Source organism: Stigmatopora nigra, chromosome 11 (genome assembly GCF_051989575.1).
Source record: "Stigmatopora nigra isolate UIUO_SnigA chromosome 11, RoL_Snig_1.1, whole genome shotgun sequence".
Taxonomy (NCBI): Eukaryota; Metazoa; Chordata; class Actinopteri; order Syngnathiformes; family Syngnathidae; genus Stigmatopora; species Stigmatopora nigra.
In genome coordinates, this window is record NC_135518.1 from 3,416,391 (window position 1) to 3,437,902 (window position 21,512).

General features: G+C 37.7%; 2 protein-coding genes and 6 non-coding genes across 9 annotated transcripts; 1 reads left to right on the forward strand and 7 right to left on the reverse strand.

The window, feature by feature from the left end:
• Window positions 1-367: 367 nt before the first annotated feature.
• On the reverse strand, window positions 368-9,969 carry LOC144204018 (uncharacterized). Its single transcript, XM_077727707.1, has 7 exons — window positions 9,754-9,969; window positions 8,903-9,017; window positions 6,523-6,692; window positions 4,279-4,421; window positions 3,633-3,777; window positions 2,763-2,905; window positions 368-777 (listed from the first exon to the last, which is right to left on the reverse strand). Exons 1-7 carry the CDS (start codon window positions 9,791-9,793, stop codon window positions 682-684), a joined length of 852 nt encoding a protein of 283 aa, XP_077583833.1. The 5' UTR covers window positions 9,794-9,969; the 3' UTR covers window positions 368-681.
• Window positions 9,970-10,377: 408 nt separating this feature from the next.
• Window positions 10,378-17,532, forward strand: LOC144204017 (interleukin-10 receptor subunit beta-like). Of its 2 annotated transcripts, none has more exons than XM_077727706.1 (7): window positions 10,378-10,516; window positions 11,149-11,263; window positions 11,604-11,779; window positions 13,872-14,026; window positions 14,682-14,829; window positions 15,580-15,710; window positions 16,738-17,532. In XM_077727706.1, exons 1-7 carry the CDS (start codon window positions 10,459-10,461, stop codon window positions 16,849-16,851), a joined length of 897 nt encoding a protein of 298 aa, XP_077583832.1. In that variant the 5' UTR covers window positions 10,378-10,458; the 3' UTR covers window positions 16,852-17,532. The 2 variants fall into 2 exon arrangements, with proteins under 2 accessions (XP_077583832.1, XP_077583831.1); XM_077727705.1 differs by having other exon boundaries at window positions 11,601-11,779; window positions 16,738-17,528.
• A 2,166-nt stretch (window positions 17,533-19,698) lies between these two features.
• On the reverse strand, window positions 19,699-19,772 carry trnat-agu (transfer RNA threonine (anticodon AGU)). The gene has a single exon. It is a non-coding gene; the product is annotated as a tRNA-Thr (tRNA).
• A 177-nt stretch (window positions 19,773-19,949) lies between these two features.
• On the reverse strand, window positions 19,950-20,023 carry trnat-agu (transfer RNA threonine (anticodon AGU)). The gene has a single exon. It is a non-coding gene; the product is annotated as a tRNA-Thr (tRNA).
• A 177-nt stretch (window positions 20,024-20,200) lies between these two features.
• trnat-ugu (transfer RNA threonine (anticodon UGU)) lies at window positions 20,201-20,274 on the reverse strand. Its single transcript has one exon. It is a non-coding gene; the product is annotated as a tRNA-Thr (tRNA).
• Window positions 20,275-20,451: 177 nt separating this feature from the next.
• On the reverse strand, window positions 20,452-20,525 carry trnat-agu (transfer RNA threonine (anticodon AGU)). The gene has a single exon. It is a non-coding gene; the product is annotated as a tRNA-Thr (tRNA).
• A 179-nt stretch (window positions 20,526-20,704) lies between these two features.
• Window positions 20,705-20,778, reverse strand: trnat-agu (transfer RNA threonine (anticodon AGU)). Its single transcript has one exon. It is a non-coding gene; the product is annotated as a tRNA-Thr (tRNA).
• Window positions 20,779-20,949: 171 nt separating this feature from the next.
• trnat-agu (transfer RNA threonine (anticodon AGU)) lies at window positions 20,950-21,023 on the reverse strand. Its single transcript has one exon. It is a non-coding gene; the product is annotated as a tRNA-Thr (tRNA).
• Between the last annotated feature and the right edge of the window lie 489 nt (window positions 21,024-21,512).

Below are 21,512 nucleotides of genomic sequence, written 5' to 3' on the forward strand. Positions count from 1 at the left end.
TGAATGGGGAAACATTTTAGATATACTATTTAAATATTTTTAAAAAATCATCCGATTTAAAAGAACTGGATCAAAACCCTAAAACAAAAATGCTTTTTGAACCTAAAACACACAAAAAAAAAAATTTGGATTTATAAAATAGCAATTATTGATTTAAAATGGGGAACAACAGGAAATATGCCCAATACATCTATTATCTTCATTTGAATTTAATCATAAAACAAAGTCAGCCCTCATTATTTACTTTCCCGGGCCGCACAAAATGAAGCGGTGGGCCGGATTTGGCCCTAAGGCCGTCATTTGGACACCTGTAAATGATGAATGGATGGCATGTTCGTGAGTGTGGCTGCATGTAACTGACACTGTAGAAAATTCAACCATTTAATAGACATTTCTGCACATAATAAATATACATAACATACAGGATCGGGCATGTAACTCACTGCCTGTCATTGGGAATGATAGGCGTACCAATCCATTCAAACGGGGGACTGATTGTGAATGAACCTCTGGCGCTGCCAATGTGTTTAAGTGTGCAATAAACAGTTTCCAAAATGAAGATTTTATATTATAGTCCTTGCAAAGGCTACCACGTAAGATGTAGATTTCAAATTATTTTTTGATCAAACTCATTATGCAGCCGCGATAAGTTGACAGGTCAGAGTGGACAGAGGGCATCGTTCACAATCCTCGAAAATCCATCCTAGGAATATCACAGATTTCCTCATTTGGAGTTTTGCCGATGAATGGAACATGGGATAGGTCAGGGAATTCAACCTTCGGAAGAACAAAAACAATAATTTTGTATCAAACTCCACAAAGCCTAACAAAACAATAACCATTCATACAGACCAATAGAAATGAACTAAATACAAATTCGTCCCCACACTGAAAAAAAACACCAAAAACAGGTTATTGGAATAGAAAATTATATATTACTTGTTCTAATTCGCCATTTACAGACAGAGTAACTAATAACTATCTAGTTATGATGTTGAGTACGAGGAGACAGTACAATTCCGAGTGCAGGAGAGGAGAGACTTTGCACGGCAAAGTGCTCGTAACAAACAAATTCAAATGAACTTGTATTATGATACAGACGCTCAAAAATATGTTTAATCTAACTTTGGACTAAACTTCTAATTTAGTTTTAAATGTTTTTACCGTTTTTCTTCCGGGTAGGCTCTTTTATGCCCCACCTCCACCCTTATTTTCAGCCAGGCTTTTTAAAAGGAACCTATCGAGGTTTGCTTGGTTTTGTGTTCCCTTGAAAATATTCAGAAAATGACCCACAAAAATGTCCTCACAATAGTATATCGCACGACTACATGCCAACTTGACTGGGTGCTCTTCTCCTATTGACGAGCTCCGTCACGCGTACACCACTCCTATTTTTCAATTATTTTATGCCTAATATTGATTGTCATCGTACAATCCTTCTTTGCGCAACTCTTCATTCCACTTATTCTTCATACTCTTCTTTATATTTGACTTTGTATTCACACTTTTTACTTTAATGTTTTCACGACCTTTACGACAGCACTCTACCCATCGTGTGTGAGAGGCAGTCATTGTTCTACTAGCTCAGTTTCTTTAAGCTAGTCCTGGATGTTTTTTGGAACCTGAAGAATATGACATATTTTACTCATTCTTTTAGTATAGCTGTTTCATTTTGAAATTGTATTTTGCTCATTCTTTTTGTTGTAGCGGTCTTGTTCGGCTCCTGTTCTCAACTCAATTACAATATGAACAGAAGGATTGGTCTGAGATTCTTCAATTACAATATGAACAAAAGGATTGGTATTGGTCTGAGATTCTTCTTTCGAGGTTAGATTCACACTGATAAGAGAACAGATGGAGAAGGACTTCAGAGGGCAGAGGAAACAAAGAGCAGGGCGGATGGTCGGGACTTCATAGGACCCGCGGAGACAGAGGTCTGGAGGATGGGCATTCGAGGCTGGAAGGTGTGAAGTCCGGAGAAACCCCCCTCACAGCAGTCATGGACCAGCCCACATCTCATTGTTAATCAGCGAATGAATATGCATTTTTGTTATACTATAACTGGGCAAACGCGGGTTTGGACAATGTCTTTTCCATCCTCCGCTTGGGACATCAACACTCAGCGGGCTTATTCTTTGGGAGGGAGACCCGGAGCTCTGTATGAATCAATTTGAATGGAATAAATCATCTGTGGATAAACTTGTCTCCTCCGATGCTGAATACGCTCCATTGTTAGACGGGAGATAAGACAGAGTTAAGGAATTGGAGTCAGGTGATATATTTAAAGTCTAACAAACCGTTCAAGCCAGGAAGGCTACCGGTCCTGATGAACAGCTCCAGACTAATGAGGGACTGTGTGGATCCTCCTGGAAGATTCTGCAAATATTTCTCAGTCTACAGAACCTTGTGTGGGCTTCCTGTTTGTGGTTCCGGTTTTATCTAGGTCTACATTGTCCTGTGCCAGTGCTTGCTACTGCTACAAACTGAATTTCCCAAATATGGGATGAATAAAGGTTAATCTAATCTAATGCTGTTCTCATCAGGCGCCTCTCGTGTCTCGGCCACCTGGCAGTCTCGTATGCTCGTATCTCAAAAATTGTGGCGTATCTCAAGGCAAATATTTGCTCGGAATTTTACCTGTATCTCAAGTTCCTCGTATGTCAAGGTATTACTTACTGTACCTCAGAAAAAAATCTACAATGTAGTGAAGCCCCGAAGTGAATAAGGATCACAGTATTTATGATAGTAGTATTTATACTCACGGGTACTGGTATCTTGTTTGAAGTTTGCATCCACCCTTTGATTCTTTTCCTCTGATAAAGAAGGATGTACACAATGACAAGGATTATGATAACAAATAAGAGCACAACAGTCACAGTTATCTCCGTTTTTTTTGATGGGGGACCTGGTAAAAACAAAATAAGGAGATTGTTAGCATTTATTTTGTAATGAGTGTAAAAAGTTTCCAAGTAATTATATTTGTAAGAAGCACATTACCAAAATTTATCTTAAAACAGATCTGCAAAGAATAATTAAGCCTCAACCAAACTGGATAGGTACGATTTGAAAACTGATGATCTTTGTGTAAGACCTGCATATTATAAAACCGATCTAATTAATTAGCTTCTCTTTTATTTAGTACTCATAGGTTTAAAAAAAATCACCTTAACAAATATATTTATAATTTGTAACAATATAAAGCCCATATAGCAACTAAGTCTTACATTTATTAGCGTCTAAGAGCACAATTGACAACAGATTGAAATTTTTTATCTCTCAACAGGCACAATAACAAATAAATTCCTAGATTCTAGTATGCTTGCAGCCTTGTAATTAATGTTAATTTTTGATCAGGTGTAAAAGGATTGCTTTAATGTTCAAATACGATAGTAGATTTTCTTAGTTGGTTTATGTCTGATGGGTGACATGGCAGATTCACATTGGGGATAATATCTCGGCCGAGGCACCAGCTGCTTAAATTCTGTGTCTTTTTTGATTGTTTTGTAATTTACAATTAAACAATTGAAAAGATACAAATGCTGACAAAACCATAATAACCCAATGTGGCGATTTTGATCTCGATTTTTCCAAATCATACAGTAGATACCAAATAACCCTAACTGTGCACTCACGTGACTGTGGGATGGTTTCACATTTGGGGCAGCTGCCCAGTCCGACAGGAATATTAAAATAAGTGTTCTGTACGCTTGCACAGTAGCGTTTCCCCTCCGTCAAATTGTCAATGGACACAGAAGACGCAGCGTCCTCTTCTGATGCCTGTTAAAAGAGAAACCTCGGCATAATTTATTATACTCTCTGATCGACAGATGCAAAAATAGTGATATCGTTAAATAGATCAGTTAATTGAAACCGACTACACATCATTACACAATGCTAACACTGTTACAGTGTTCCCTCGCTACTTTGCGGACTCAGAGCTTCGCAGATATTTTTGGGGAGTTTTTTTTTTTTTTTTTAAATACAAATATTACATTGAGACCACATATTTTACAGTTTTTTATGTCATAACATGAATTGCAATCTCTCTACCCGTATTCTATATGGTGTACTGTATACAGGAGGGGGGGGGGGGTTAAAAAATAAATAAATAAAGAAACACTTTTTTTTGGAATTAAATTCAAATTAAGCATTTTTGAAGAAGAATCCCTACTTCGCGGAAATTCACTTATCGCGGGTGGTCCCGGTCCCCATTAACCGCGGTGACCGAGGGAACACTGTACTTACACCATTCGTCGTCATTCACGTTGAGTGTCTTACCTCCAAGGGTTCTCCTTCTTCTCCAAAATAAATTCGATGCTTTACGAAATAACCTTCCTCTGTGATCCCACTCTTTCTACTTAAATGAAGAGTCAATGAACCAGGGCGTACACTCAAACCAACTTCGGGGCTACACAAGTTACCTGAAGAAGTAAAACATGAGCATGCACACATCAAATGCAGTAAATTAAGTATAAAATAGCAAGAACATTTTTAAACAAACTGATTCATGCGTGCTTAATGTTACTATAAAGTGCCCATTTAAAAAAATGTATATTTCCTACAGTCAACTACCAGTTTTGCTGACTGTATTGTGCGATGTAAACTATTGAATATTATTGATGTTAGCAGCCTCTTTCTTGAAACTATAGTCTGTGACAGACCAATCTTTAGTAAGTATTGTGTGTTATTTTTGAGGTTGTTTGACTTGGGCATCAAATCATAATGTTAAGCGATGCTGCTTAACTCATTTCTGTCACGCCCATCATTTTTTGCTCCCTTCATCAAGAAGAGACCAAACATCAGTGAGCATTCAAGATGACTCATTTAATAGGGTACAATAGGATCAAAAACTTCTCTCATTGAAAAAGAAATATTAACACAACCAAACTAGTTGGGATTAATGTCAAAGGGGTATTGAGGTCAATATTTATCTACTCATGTATTCATAGCATTATTTGAGGCCCGGTGGTGCGAGTGGTTAGCGCGTCAGTCCCACACTTCTGGGGTTCTGGGTTCAAATCCAGGTCATGTCCATCTGTGTGGAGTTTGCATGTTTTCCCCTGTGTGGATTTCATCTGGGTGCTCCAGTTTCCTCCCACATTCTAAAGACATGCACAGGATGCTGATTGGACACTAAACTGTATTTGTTTTGTATGAGTGTGGATGGTTGTCTGTCTGCTTGTGCCCTGCCTCTGGAGTCAGCTAGTATATGCACCAGCACCCCCATGACCCTAATGAGGATAAACCGGTTCAGAAAATGAGATGAGAAGGGTATTTGATAAGTGGCAGTGGAGCCATAAAAATACGCTTCCCCATAAACAGAAGCAAGGAATATTAATTTTAAAAAACTGTGGTAATAAAATTTGACAAGGTAGCAAAATCTGGTAGATGTGTCTATCAAAAAATGCTTTGGTAGCACAATGTGGTAAGTAAGAGAAATTTGACAGATTACAGGCCTACAAAATTGCAATATGTAGTTAGATGCAGAGCTTCCAACTACTCCAGAATTTCAGGAGTTTACCCAGAAATGCAACGCAAATTCCGGGACTCCGGACAAGCTCCCTAAACTCTGGAAATGCTAAGAAAATGTCATTTTGATTTTTTGGAAGCAACCATTTCATAAAAGTAGCAATTTTCCAATTGAAATGACTCGAAATTCACACCATCGCTATGGCTTCCGCCATCTTAATTCAACTGCACTGTAAACCAGTAGAATTCAGTAACAAGAGTGCATTGTGAATCATCCAAGTTACAAGTTCTGACAAATCGCATTCATGTCAGATAAACTCCGGAAATGGAACATGGGTACTCCTGAAATGGGGTCAACTGAGGTTAGCAGTTCTGTAGATGTATCTTCGATTTGATTACCGTATTTTCACGACTATAAGGCGCACTGCATTATAAGGTGCACCCTCAATGAATGACATTTTTTCCATAAATAAGGCGAACTGTATTATAAGGCACACTGTATTATAAGGCGCCCTGCACTATAAGGCGCACTGTATTATAAGGCACACTGTATTATAAGGCGCCCTGCATTATAAGGCGCACTGTATTATAAGGCACACTGTATTATAAGGCGCACTGTCTATTTTGGAGAAAATTTAAGACTTTTAAGTGCGCCTTGTAGTCGTGAAAATAAGGTAATTGCTATTGACTTCGAGGTATGAAGCACTCACACTACACAGTCACCTCTAGAGCCAGCCACTGTTGATGTTTTGGATTTTTTGTATAAAATCGTGCAGTGGGGGAGGAGCTATATGATGGAAAATTTTGTAAACTTAGATGGCATCTGCATATTTAACAGTATTTTTTCAGTTCAGGCGTTTGTGTTTTTTAAATATCCGACAGTGGTGGTTTTTGGTTTTCTGTTTTTTTCCATATATAAGGCGCACTGGATTATAAGGCGCACTGTCTATTTTGGAGAAAATTTAAGACTTTTAAGTGCACCTTATAGTCGTGAAAATACGGTAATCCAACATACGGGATGAATAAAGTTATCCAATCCAATCCAATGCTCACCTTGTTTGCTACAGGCTATGGCTGGATCTGACTTCAGCCCAAGTCTCTCTGCTCGCACACCCAGCATAACACAGCCATGTTCTGCCTTAGTTTCCATTGACGTTACATTACAATATGTAGAATATATCTGCTTGCAGTATGGGATGTCAATCCAGTGAGTAGAGTCAAAACTGATAAAAAAAACAAGCAATTGGTAGGTAAGATTTTCATTTTTCACATGACATTTTTTTAAATGATTTACATTATACATTACGCGTCATTTTTTATAGTTATATTGAGAACGACGTTGAGGTTTGTTCCAACTAAGGTTTTTAAAACTAATATTAGCATATCTAGACAGTATTTACAATGCCGTGAAAAAGTATTTGTCCCCTTCCGGATTTCTGTGTCTTTTGCATATTTACCACACACAAAGGTTTCAGATCATCAAACCAATTTCCGTATGGCACAGAGACAACCCGAGGAAATAGAAAATGCAGTTTCTAAATGATGACTATATTTACCAAGGCAGAAAAAAAATCAAACTTGCCTGGCCCTCTGAAAAAGTAATGGCAGCATTAACTGAAATGAAGCGTTTACGATAATTTGTGAGGAGTCTTTCACAATGCTTTGGAGGAATTTTGACCTAATCTTTTGTGCAGAATTGTTTCAATTTTGCAATACTTGTGAGTTTTCTAGCATGACCAGCTTGTTTCAGATCACACCAAAGCATTTCAATAGGATTTAAATCTGGACTTTGAATTGGCCACTCCAAAATCTTAACTTTGTTTTTTTTAACCATTAAGAGGTGGACCTGCTGGTGTGCTTTTGATCATTGTCATGCTGCAAGATTTTTTTGCAAAAGTTTTTCCAAATATAATTGAGGTCTTCAAATATGAAAAAAAAACAGGAAGGAGGGCAAACACTTTTTCTTGACACTGTATATGGCCGGATAAAACTGGGTTACTGCTCATCTATTTCGATTATTATCTAAATTCACCTACTGATTTGCTCGCAGTTGAGACATTTTAATATTACATACCAATCACTGTACAAACTAAACCAACCATTTTAAAGAAAACATGTATTCAGTATGTATAACTTTATATAATGCATTGCATAGTATACAGTGTTCCCTCGCTTATCGCGGTTAGGAAGTAGGGATTCCCCTTTAAAATGCTTAATTTCAATTTAATTACAAAAAAAAAGTTATTTTTTTTATTTTTATCTTTTAAATGTTTTTTTCATTTGTTTTACCCCCTGTATACAGTACACCATATAGAATACGGGTAGAGAGAGTGAAAGTTATGTTATAACAAAAAAAAACTGTAAAATATGTTGTTTCAATGTAATATTTGTATTTTTTTTCCCCCCAAAAAATCTGCGAAGCTCTGAGTCCGCGATAGCTGAACCGCGAAGTAGCGAGGGAACACTGTACTAAACATTACTAAAGATTTTGATACATACCACTAGGCCTGGGCCATATGACAAAAATTGTTATCACAATCAAATTAACAGAAAATTTACAGTCTATCGATAGCTATCCCGATAACTATCACATATTTTGTCTTTCAAATTTGAAACTTCTGAGAAAGAAATTCAATTCTTCAATTCAATTATGAAACTTGCTTTAAAAACAAGTATATAAAAGATGATTTTAAATGTGTTTTTGTTCTCCTCTTGTGCAATAAAGACAACTCCTTCCATACACTATGAAAAGTAATGAATAGTAAAACCTGCAGAAATTTAGACAGGAATCTTTATTTTGATAAATTTGCCTTAAAACCAAAAGTTGCTTTGCAATATGAAATGGACAGATACAGTGGACGACAGGGCGACTTCACTTGGATCTTTTAGAGCAGGGGTGGGCAAACCGGTCTTTGAGGGCCGCTGTGGATGCAGATTTTGTTACAACTGATCCAGCACAGACAGTTTAACCAATAAGATTTCTGCAGAAAACAAGAAGCACCTCACTGCAATCTACTGATTGTAATTGTAGGACACCAGATTGTTGAAAAGGTGCCCTCTCTACAAGTTGTGATGAAAACCCGCACCCACTGCGGCCCTTAAGTGAAATAGTTTTCCCACCCCTGTTTTAGAGGGTTGGTTCGGTATTGTACTGCATCTCATTTTGGCTGTGTTATAGTCCATTCGCTTTCATGCTCTGCGTGCGCTTCTATATTGCTAACACTGCTAATTGATTAGGTATTCCTTACCATCTTCTTTGTCTCTTGAATGCTGGTCTGGAATGAGTGTTCACATTGCATCAGCACCCCTGTTCTTTGTGGTGCTCGGGTGCTCTATTTGCAATTTATATTTATCAACTTGTATCTTTTTTTGAAATTATTTGACGAGAAATTATTTGACAAAAATTACCGTTGTCTTTCTATTGCCCACTAACCTGCGGTACATGACTGTGTAATTGACAGTGGTCTCTTCTGTAGCAGGAGTCCATGTCAACTGCCAGTTATCAAATAGGACATGCTGTGGCATAACTGGAGGCGCCTCGCTGAGTACTGGAAAATATCAAATCTTAAGATTAGTTTTAAAATGGAGAAATCCAATACAAAAGGAACATTTTCATCCCCAGATACAACCATTACTGGATGAATTAATTCCTTAATTGAGCATAATAATGTGTTTATTATTCATACAGTATCTCAGAAATATCCTTGGTGATGATTTTTCTTAAGATTTTCCCTTCAAAGTAACATTTTTACTCTCTATTAAAACCATGAATTATGTAGATGAAAATTGTAAATCAGCGGGTGGCTTATAAACGATAAATTGTAAAAATGCATTAATTTCACGGCAATTTTATTGGTGTGGCTTATATGCGAGTATATACGGCAATTACCATATTGATGTCCCTAAATTCCCCAAATGACATTTTGACAAACTCGTCATCAAGGTGTGCAGTTTTAAGTTTCATGTAAAGATGAGGAAAACGCATATATAATTCAACTGTGATCATGATCTAACCTAATTATATTTATATTTATCATTGAGTAAACGTGTCAATAATTGAATTTCTATTAGGCCCATATGAGTTGATCAAAACTAGACCTACTAACTTTCCCGACATTCAAATGACTAAATCTTTATCGATCTATATTACGGTAATGGTGCTTTCATAGAGTTTTTAGTAATACATTTCATTAGAATTTCTTAAATTGTATTCATTATATATTTTGAGTCAGGTTCAAGAAAACTGAATTTTATATACTTAACGCTATACTGGCATTAACTTACCTTGTATGACGAAGTGAAAGTAAATAAGAAGGAGAACCATAGTGACTACGTAAAAAAATAAATTTTAAAAAACGGTCCGTAATCCTGGTAGGATTCTGGTTCTGGTTTGAGACATTTGATATCACTAAGCACCTAACGCTATCAATATTTGTGTCTTAAATATGTAGTTTACGTTGTTCATAGTAAACTCTTATGAGAGTCAAGATGTCTAAATAAACTATGTAAGTCACTGTCGGCCATATTGCAACATAAACTTTCTTGCAGGAATCGATGTGACGGATTTTCACCATCGAATAGATTTGAATTGAATTGGGGAAAAAATGAATGTAAAATAATCGAATTACTGACGGATTTAGAACTGGATTAACAAATCATATTACGGTGGTTATGATCCTGGTCAAATGTTTATTTAAAAAAATAGTATGCCCTAAAATCACTGCATTTTCACATTTATGAAAATCCAAGCCGCCTAAAATTTAGTTGAAAATGGAGCAATCTAATCTGACATCAATGTTTTGACTTGTGTGCTCTGTACTTAAATGGACGCCAACCGACGACGCTTGTTTCTGTTGACTCTTAGCGCACATAACTCATCTATTAAGGCTCAAGTCTGTATTCTACTCAAGTAAACACTGGCTACCCGGAAATACAAAACCGAAAGTAGTTCGACCGTGCACCATGTTAACTAGATGAGCGTTTCTAAATATGTATTCAAATATTTTAAAGTATGTAATGCTACTCATAACGTCGAGTGGAACAACAGGTAATTGAACAATTAAATAGTTATTTTACTTTGCTGTAAATTTTGATTTCTAAATTTAGTTCGAGCTTTGTTGGTTAAATCTGTTTGTATTGATGGACACTGGCGGGGCTAGACTTTTGTCATGCCACGATTATTTCAAGTGGGCCACAGTCTATCACCATATTTTTAAAAACTGAGCATTGAAAAAAAGTTTCTATTATTCATTCATTTTTTTAATCGCTTTTTCCTCACTAGGGTCGTGGGGGGTGCTGGAGCCTATCCCAGCTGACTTCAGACCAAAGGCAGGGGACACCCTGAATCGGTGGCCAGCCGATCGCAGGGCAAGAGACGGACAATCATTCACTCTCACACTCATGCCTAGGGGCTAGGGTGCGCATATAACCTGTACCCTTGATTCAGTCAGCATTTTTAGTTATAATTACAGCTTATATTCGAGAAAACACGGTATTAATTGGAATTTTTTTTTTGTTCATTTAAGTGAGGAGTTAGCCAGCAGAAAGCATGCACGCTCTTTGTCACACCCCTCAGCCTGTAGAACATTAGTTGATAAGTGCAAACAATGAAGTTTTGTTTCATTTGAGAAATTTTCATTGCAATATTCCCAGTATAAACAAACTATTTAATGGTTTTAGGTTTTATTAATCCACCCAGAAATGTACGTCTAAACTCCACAAACATGAATATGGTACTGAGGTGGGATTCACCTGAGGGTGCAACCAATGACCTTCTCTACACTGCAGAATGCATGTAAGTAAATACTTTTTTCAGTGTCTTATTTTTTGTGTGTTGTAACATTCTTTTCTTTCTTGTCAATTTCTATACTGCTTATCCTCATAAGGGCTGTTAAGTCTTTCCTTTGGTGTTGAATAGCTTTATTTCCCCACCTCAGCTACCCTCCCTCCAAACCCACATTGTGAAACATTGAAATAAACAATCTAAGCATCTTGATAAAAAAAAAACCTGCCTCTGGCTCCAAGGCGTAGGCTCCAACACCCCCCACGACCATAATGAGGATAAAGCGGTTAATGAAATGAGCTGAGACATTTTGAACTGGTGTTTAGTTTCATGTGTGTTTTCTCCACAGTAGCTCCGTCCGAATATGCCAGATGGGTTGTGTGAACATTTCAACCCTTGAATGCGACTTTAGCAACCTCAGCAACTACCTCAGTGTGTATGGAAGATACAAAGCCAGAGTGAAAGCAATCCAAGGGCCAGAGAACTCGTCCTGGGTGGAAAGTAAACCAATTACAATGGACAGTGATAGTAAGTGTTGATTTGTTTGTTGTAATTTTATTAAATATATACCCATTCAACATCACACCCATCCCTAGGGGCAATTTAGAGTGTCCAATCAGCCGACCGGTTACGATCTGGGGCGGCGGGCCCCGAAGCAGGCAAATGCACACAAGCCGGGCGTGGAGCTATCTGTTTATTTTGAGCGTCTGTTGGGTAGGACTAGGTGAAAGTACATGGAGAGAAGCGTAGTGTCGTCATCTTGTGTAGCTTGGAGGTCGATAACCAAGAGGTCCGTAGAGGTGTCCAAAGCAAAGGTACAAGATGCGTGGTCAAGATCGTGGTCCGTGGTTGTGAGCGTGGTTGAGGTCCTGGGAACAAAACAAGAGGTCGGAGATGAGGTGAGGTGAGGCGAGGCAAACAAAGAGATGGCACGAGAAAGGAACTTACGGTTAACTGATTAATACAATGCAGCAATATGGTCATGTTTTGGTTGGCTTAAATAGTCCTTGATGTCTGATGAGATGCACCTGCCTTTGCTTAACCCAGTGATGTCAAACTACCTTTGGTCTGCAGGCCGAATACAGCTTAATTTGAGTTTAAGCGGGCCGGACCAGTAAACTCATTGCAAAATTACATAGAACTAACAATAAGCCAACTTTTTTCCTTTGTATTACTCACTAATACTAATAATTAGTGCAAAGAATGAGTAAATTATCAAAATGTTTATTAAAAGAATTTTTCTTTTACATTATGAACAATATATTATGAACAAGAGAATAACATAAGAACATAAACAAGTGTCAATTCATGTTGTCTACACATACTAAAACACTGCGCCCCTAGCGGATAATACAAGAACTACATATTTTAAAGAAAATTCATATTTTTTGTTATACAATGCAGCTTTCTTCCCCGGGCCCTACCAAACCACCAGACGGGTCGGATCCGGCCCGCGGGCCGTATCTTTGACACCCCCGGCTTAAATAGTCCTTGATGTCTGATGAGATGCACCTGCCTTTGCTTAACCCATCAGCTGTTCGACTTGTGATTGGGTGACAGGAGCAACCACCCACCTGTCTGGCCCTGGGCCTAACACTACCATGCATGTATGTGGAATATGGGAGGAAACCAGAGTACCTGGTGAAAACCCACGCAGGGCTAGGGATAACAAGCAAACTCCTGTCAGGTTCATTAATAATTACCTTCGTCCGTAATTATCAATAACTGCAGGAAGACATCTTATTCAATTATTGACATTTAATTAAATAGAAATGGATACAACAGGTAAAAGCCTCCGGAGGGGAGCGTTACAGCAAGTGTCCCTTACAACTTCCGAACGTCTCCCCGAATAGACGTTTTCGTCCCATTCTTATGGTCACAAGTTACAGAGTTGTTGATCATTCCATCACGTATGAGTAAAAACAACATCTGGGACTACAATAACAATCAAAGTATTTTACTAATAACAAAAACAGGGACTAGACCTAACAACATTTAGATTAGAGTAATTATACAACCTCCTTGACCTAAGAATCATATAATATAATCATAATCATATAATCGTTACATACAGAAAAACCCGAAGTGTACGGTTACATAACGATAACAATATTCTTGTTATTGTCCGAATAGCCCTGTCCTCGTCACCAAGGGCCCACCAAATCTCAAGGACCCAGATTGGGTGGATTGTTTGTATAACCATCCTGGAACAGGCTGTCTAGGTTAAAGATGACTTGGCGTGACCTCAACACTTTTGAAAAACAGAAAGAGAATGATTTAACAAAGTAATGAATTAATACAAAGAAAAGAAAGAGAATGATTTAATAAAGAAATGAATTAATATAACTATTATAATAATAAAACGGAATAAACCCAACACTCCACACAGGTGGACCGACCTGGATTTGAACCCATGATCCCAAAGCTATGAGGCCGACGTGCTAACCGTATGGCAAAAGTATTGATCTTAAGTCAAGCTTCCAGGTATCGCTTTGCTGATTGTTTGTCGGGTCATGATCCCTTAACCATGGTCTCTGGAACGTATGATTGATTGTTGGACATTTGGGAAGCGGAATTTACCAAAGGTCAATTATCTAAATAATTTTCTTATGCTTTTTAGCTACGATAGGTCCACCCAATGTCCAGCTCATTTCCACTGGAGCCAGAATTCAAATTGAAATTGAAGATCCAGAATTTGCCATCTCAAACATCAAGAGTGTTTTTGGCGATCTCACTTACAACATCACCTACTGGAATGAAGGCCAGAGTGAAAAGGTGAGCTTATTAGACCTTGTAGTAAGAGACTTGGTTCCACCATCCATGAAATCTACTTTATGAAATATAATATATTTTTCCAAATCGTGGTGATACTTTAATCCAAGTTATCAAAATGAAGGTGTTGGAGTCAGTTTGTGGCTTGTTTGATTGGTTCAGTAATTGTGAGTGCACATTGACAAGTAGAACTGCACAAACCTTCTCATAATACGACACACATCGAAGTGACTGTTCAATTTACATAAATGTTGATCTTGTTATTTACCATATTGAGCATGTGTCATCCCCAAGTTTGGAGACACCTACCTCAGAGGAGGAATTCCAATCCAATCATCCAAATATAGCCTTATTGTATGCCAGTGCTGAGGATCGGGATGTAGCGACTGTCCATTGGCTTCACTTCACTAAGTTGAACAATTAATAATTTGTATCATCAACACCTGCATTGCATTGAGTCTGGAAATCTATGATTCCACCCACATCATGTTTAATTATACTACATCTGAATAAAAAAATATGCTATTGTAGTCCCTTTATCTATTATGTGTGGATGTAAAAGGGTACTACATTCCCCCATTGTTCCCCTCTCACTTCATTTGTGGCTGAATTTCTGGAGATTAATTAATTAAATTGACTGCCTTTTTTCTTCTTACAGAGAAAACACATCAGTAATTTACGGCAAAACCAAATTCTTCTACAAGACTTGGACTCATGGACCACATATTGTGTCCAAGTCCAAATAAATGCAGCGAGGAACAAGTATAGTCAGCCAAGCCAAAAAGTTTGTAAGCGCACAGCCAGTAGTGAGTATCATTTCATGTCAACTTTGTTTAAGCAACTCATTTTGATTTAAATTTCAGTAATGGTTTTAATTCAGTCGCACCTCCTATTTCTGAAATAATTGGTTGAGAATATTTTCATAAGTTTAAGTTTTTGTAAGTAGAGCAGTACTTTATATGTAAATTCTCAATTTTCTTCCACGGTCCTCACAAAACTACCAATTAAATCCTTTAGAATTGATCAAAGTGTCCCAATTTTGTAAAAAAAGATGTGACAAACGCACAAAAAAAGAGAAAATTATCATAAAAGTATTTAATAAGCCATTAACAGGAATAATAAACATGCTAAATCTATTCGTGTCCCTGTTCCCCTTTTTACACTATACACATTAAAATACACTAGACACATGTATGCATTCATTAAAAATGGCCTGAATTACTGTGCATTTTGATTATCTGGTAGTATATGACCTATTGTATTTTTCGTTATTTATCAATTCATTAGTCATTATACTAGTTACATAGATAAATAAACAAAAGATGAGAGAACTTGTCTCTTAATAAATGTAAGTTTAAGGGAAAATATCGAAATATATTTTGCCAAAAAGTATACAATGGCTTTTAAATTCAAGAAGTGACTTAGAGAGGGAGCCACTTTCTTCTTTGTGGGCTAAATTGAAAATGTTATGGAATGGATTTTGAGTATGCCAACACTGTATGGTACTGCAGTATGGGACGGTACAATGCTAATTGATGTATTTTTCTTTATTATAGATGTTGCTGTGGATGTGCCTTCACTGGTCATATTTCTGTTTGTGATAATGGCAATACCTCTTTTGGTGACTGCAGTTGTTTATAGGAGAAGGATTTCAATTTTTTTTTGCCCAGAAGATAATCTACCTCAGGTCAGTATCTTTTTAAAAAATGTGTTTTTAGGATAACACCTGATTCCACCTTTCGGAGCTAGCAACCATCTAAATGCCTTCAATGTGTCGTTTCAAACAAAAACTTATATAAAGTGAGTCCTTGGGTTACGACGTCAATCTGTTCCTGAAATGCAGTATAACCCGAATTTCAGTGTACTTGGGAACATAAAAATAAAATATAAAATACACGTACACTGTATGTACAATGCTATGCAGAATTCACACAGTGCTTTCTGTATAGCAGTTTATTACCAATGAATTCCAAGCATTTATTGCATGATTGTTTTAGCATGTAAAATAGTTCAATATACATCACACCAATGTTTATCACAGGAAATACCAGATGACCTAAGATTTTTTGCTCCAAGATTTACTTTTCAAGGAACCAACATACCGCAATCAACTTTTTTTTTCCTTAGCATTGAAAAAAGAAGTACAGTAATCCCTCAAATGTTGCGGTTAATGTAGACTAGACATGGCCTGCGATAAACGAAAAACTACAGGAATACAAGTACACAAGTACAATTATGAAAAAGTGTATATTTATTAAATATTACAGCTAGAAGCATGTCAAAAGTCTGTAATGTATTAATATCGGAATAGCATGTATGTATTTAAAAATCTAACTACTTTAAATACTGTACTCACAGTGAAAATGGTTCTGGTCCGCTTGATATACCGTATTTACTCGCATATAAGCCGCCCCACCAGAGGTGGCCAGGTCAGCTGGAGCTTGCGAGTTTCAGCCTGGATTTTCACATTTTTATGACCTGTTTTTACCAGAAAAAAATCTGCGATGTAGTGAATGTGCGAAAGTTGAATACTCGAGGGTTTACTGTAATTATACATCGACCCACATTGGCGCTGGTTAACAGCGCAAATCCCATATGATGGCCTAAACTTTATGTCGAGACCGGCGTAACCCAAGGACTCCCTGTATAAATTGGATTATATTGGTGGGTTCCCAGGAATTTAAGCATTTAAATATTGTCATCGTCTCCTATAGTACTTGTTGGCGACCCCCAGCTCATCTCCATACAAGAACATGTGCAACTCTGACAGACCTGAGGAGATATACAGTTCAGTTGATGTCATTGCAGAAGAAATCCCTGGGAGGTAGTAGAATTCCCTAGGGTATATTCTATGTTTTTTTTTTTTTAACTGACGCATGAAGGAAATGCCACTACATTGAGGCGCTTAATCATCAGCTGACATTAACAACTAAAAACGTCTATCATTGTCAGTAGCAGTCAATAAGCAAAAGGAACATGTAACACCTATTATAAATGACCTTTTTGTGAACAATGGTTGCTCAAAGTATGGCAGGAGTTTACACAAATCAGCAATTTCTCCGTCCTGGACTTGAGCCCAGCATCACAGAGCTCCAAGGGTGATGCACCAACCACTTGCTCCACCGTCCTATTAAAAAAAAAAATTCTGTTTTTGTACAGGGCGTTTCTCTTCTGAAATTTAAGGCCAATGTACATTTTCTTTAAAGCATGTCAATTATGAAAACCAATTGAAACACTGTAATGAAAAGGCAAATTTATTCCCATAACACAACTTAATTTAAGGTTTTACACCACATGAAAATACAAAAACCCAAATAAAAAGACAAAAGTCTCATTATTTAAAAACCATAACATTTGACACAGTATTCATCTCAATGTTCTTCAATTGACGAAACTGTTTGAGCATAATTCAGACCTTCAGATAACTTGTTTCCAAAGTGAGGAGCTTAGTAAGTGAATGCAGCTATGCCCTGCTTGATTCTTGTAAATGAATGTATATATATTTATAAAAAAATATATGCACCAATGAACTCTGTACATTTGTTTTTCTGTTATTCATTTTCTCAACCAACCATTCACGCTCACACTCATACCTAAGGGCAATTTAAAATGTTCAACCAGCATACCCCCACATTTTTTTGGAATGTGGAAGGAAATCATAGTTCCCGGAGAAAACCCAAGGAGAACATGCAAACTCCACACAATGTGGACTGACCTGGGTTTAAACTCACGACCCCAGAACTGTGAGGCCAGCACTTACCACTTGGCCATCCATCTAAAGCAGGGGAGGTCAAGTCCAGTTCTCGAGAGCCCCTTACTCAGTCTGTTTTTAATGTCTCTCTCCACCAACACACTTGAATCAAATAATCGGGATCGGTATGAAGCTTCCGGAGAGTTTGCTTATGAGTTGATCATTTGATTCAAGTTTGGTAGACGAGGGACATATGGAAGACAGACTGGATAGGGGCTCTCAAGGACCAGACTTGGCCACCCCTGGTCTAAAGTTTTACCAATCTTACTTTTTCAAGGCTCGCGAACACATGAGCTTTCTTCACACACGCTGGAATGATAACCCAAAATTTTGAAGGTAATTTTTTTTTGTTAATTGAAATTTAAGGTCGGAGGAACCAATACATTGGCTGCCATAGACCTTTTGTCTTGAAAGTCTGATAAAAGACTTGTGCTTTTCAATCCAGTAGCAGCATGCTTTTTAATCTGGATTCAGTGTTTTAAAGGAACAAGTTGGAGGCACTGCTGGGATTTAAACGCAAGATATCCTGTTTATAAGACAGACACTTTGACCAGCTAAGCCACAGCACCCTTTGGTTCCAAATTTAAATTGCTGTAAGAATCAAGGTTTGTTAAGACAATACTTTGAAATTCAAAAGTTGCAACCTCACCTTGAGCAAACCCACAAACTTTGAAAATTATGGGTATCAAATACTTCCAAATATGGAGTTGTTCTCAATGGCAAGCATTTCTTGGCAATTACGCTGACTTTTCAATCAGGGGCTTGAGAACAATGCATGGTACCAGTCCCCAGGCCAGACTTTGGAACGTCCGCTACACTGTTATCTCTAATCCTTTATTACCAGAGCTAATAAAAAGTCAGAAGATAAATGTGGAAATTGCAGAACAGAGGAACACAATTTGAAGAGCAAACACAAGGATTGAGTATAGAAAGTAAAATATAAAGTGAATACAGTGTTCCCTCGCTACTTCGCGGTTCAGCTATCGCGAACTTAGAGCTTCGCAGATTTTTTTTGGAAAACATAAAAATAAAAATAAACAAATATTACATTGAAACAACATATTTTACAGTTTTTTTGTTATAACATGAATTTCACTCTCTCTACTCGTATTCTATATGATGTACTGTATACAGGGGGGTAATTTTTTTAAAAAAAATTGGAATTAAATTCAAATTAAGCATTTTTGAAGGGGAATCCCTACTTCGCGGAAATTCACTTATCGCGGGTGGTCCCGGTCCCCATTAACCGCGATAAGCGAGGAAACACTGTACATACGTAACAAGATCCATGATCAGTGTGAGTAAATTCATAAGGTTTATAGGCCAGGGAGAATATACATTTGACTAAATAACATTCATTAATTCATTTTCTGAACCACTTATCCTCACAAAGGTAAAAGGGGGTGCTGGAGCTGATTCCAAATTACTTGGGACCTGAGGTGGTGTACAGCGGATCGCAGGGTATGAGGTCAGTGACAAAGATTGACCCTCACTCTCGTACCTAATGGCAATTTAGAGTGTCCAACCAGCCTAGAATGAATGTTTTATGAATGTGGGAGGAAACAGGAGTACTCAGAGTAAACCCTCACAGGCTTAGATGCAAACTCTACATGGGAGGACCAGCAAGGAATCGAAACCAAGACACAAATACTGTCAGAGGCACATGACATCCACGCACCCTCTGGAACATGTGATTACATAACAATGGATATTAAACTCTTATACCGTTATATGTGATTCCAAAGCGCAAGAACAACTCAAATAGTGAAATTCTTCCTAGACAAATGTCCCCAGGTGGGATTGAACCACCAGCAACTTAGATACCAGCCAAGCATGCTGACCATTTGCACCAAAGACACTGCATCTTTTATTATACAATATAACTAGCTGATCTGAACATCACTTCAGCTTTAAAACAGTTCATAGGCACTGCTGGGAGTTGAACCCAGGATCTCCTGTTTACTAGACAGGCACTTTGACCAGCTAAGCCACAGCACCCTTGCCTCCTGAGTCTGATCTCAATCTTCCTTTGACGTCTCAAAATTAAAGGCTCGGTGACACAAGTATTTAATATAAAATACAACTAGCTGATGTGAACATCACTTCAGCCTTCAATTGCAAAAGTGGAAAAATGTTTTGATGAAAAGCTTGATAGAGAAAATTAACACATCTTATAGGTACTGCTGGGAGTTGAACCCAGGATCTCCTATTTACTAGACAGGCACTTTGACCAGCTAAGCCACAGCACCCTTGCCTCCAATGATTTATCCCAATCTTTCTTTGGCATTTCAAAAATAAAGGCTTGGTGACACAAGTATTTAATATAAAATACAACTAGCTGATGTGAACATCACTTCAGCTTAAAATGGCGAAAGTGGAAAAATGTTTTGATGAAATGCAGGATAGAGAAATTTAACACGGTTTATAGGCACTGCTGGGAGTTGAACCCAGGATCTCCTGTTTACAAGACAGGCACTTTGACCAGCTAAGCCACAGCACCCTTGCCTGCTATGTCTGATCCCAATCTTCCTTTGCCGTCTCAGAATTAAAGGCTCGGTGACACAAGTATTTAATATAAAATACAACTAGCTGATGTGAACATCACTTCAGCTTTAAATTGCAAAAGTGGAAAAATGTTTTGATGAAAAGCTGGATTAATAAAATGGACATGGGTTGTAGGTACTGCTGGGAGTTGAACCCAGGATCCCCTGTTTACTAGACAGGCACTTTGACCAGCTAAGCCACAGCACCCTTGCATCCTAAGTGTGATCTCAATCTTTGTTTCCCGTCTCAGGATTAAAGGCTCGGTGACACAAGTATCTAATATAAAATACAACTTGCTGATGTGAACATCACTTCAGCTTTAAATTGCAAAAGTGGAGAAAAAAAATTTGATGAAAAGATGGATAGATAAAATGGACATGGGTTATAGGTACTGCTGGGAGTTGAACCCAGGATCTCCTGTTTACTAGACAGGCACTTTGACCAACTAAGCCACAGTACCCTTCCTTCCTAAATCTGATCTCAATCTTTGTTTTCCGCTTTAAGATTAAAGGCTCGGTGACACAAGTATTTAATATAAAATACAACTTGCTGATGTGAACATCACTTCAGATTTAAATTGCAAAAGTGGAAAAATGTTTTGATGAAAAGCTGGATACATAAAATGGATCATAGGTACTGCCGGGAGTTGAACCCAGGATCTCCTGTTTACTAGACAGGCACTTTGACCAGCTAAGCCACAGCACCCTTGCATCCTACGTCTGATCCCAATCTTCCTTTGCCTTCTCAGAATTAAAAGCTCGGTGACACAAGTATTTAATATAAAATACAACTAGCTGAAGTGAACATCACTTAAGCTTTAAATTGCCAAAATGGAAAAATGTTTTGATGAAAAGATGGATTAATAAAATGGACATGGGCTATAAGTACTGCTGGGAGTTGAACCAAGGATCTCCTGCTTACTAGACAGGGCCTTTGACCAGCTTGCCTCTTATGGAATATCCCAATCATTTTTTGGCATTTCAAAATTAAGGCTTGGTGACACAAGTATTTAATATAAAATACAACTAGCTGATGTGAACATCACTTCAGCTTAAAATGGCCAAAGTGGAAAAATGTTATGATGAAATGCGTGATAGAAAAAAAATAACACAGTTTATAGGCACTGCTGGGATTTGAACCCAGGATCCCCTATTTACTAGACAGGCACTTTGACCAGCTAAGCCAAAGCAGCCT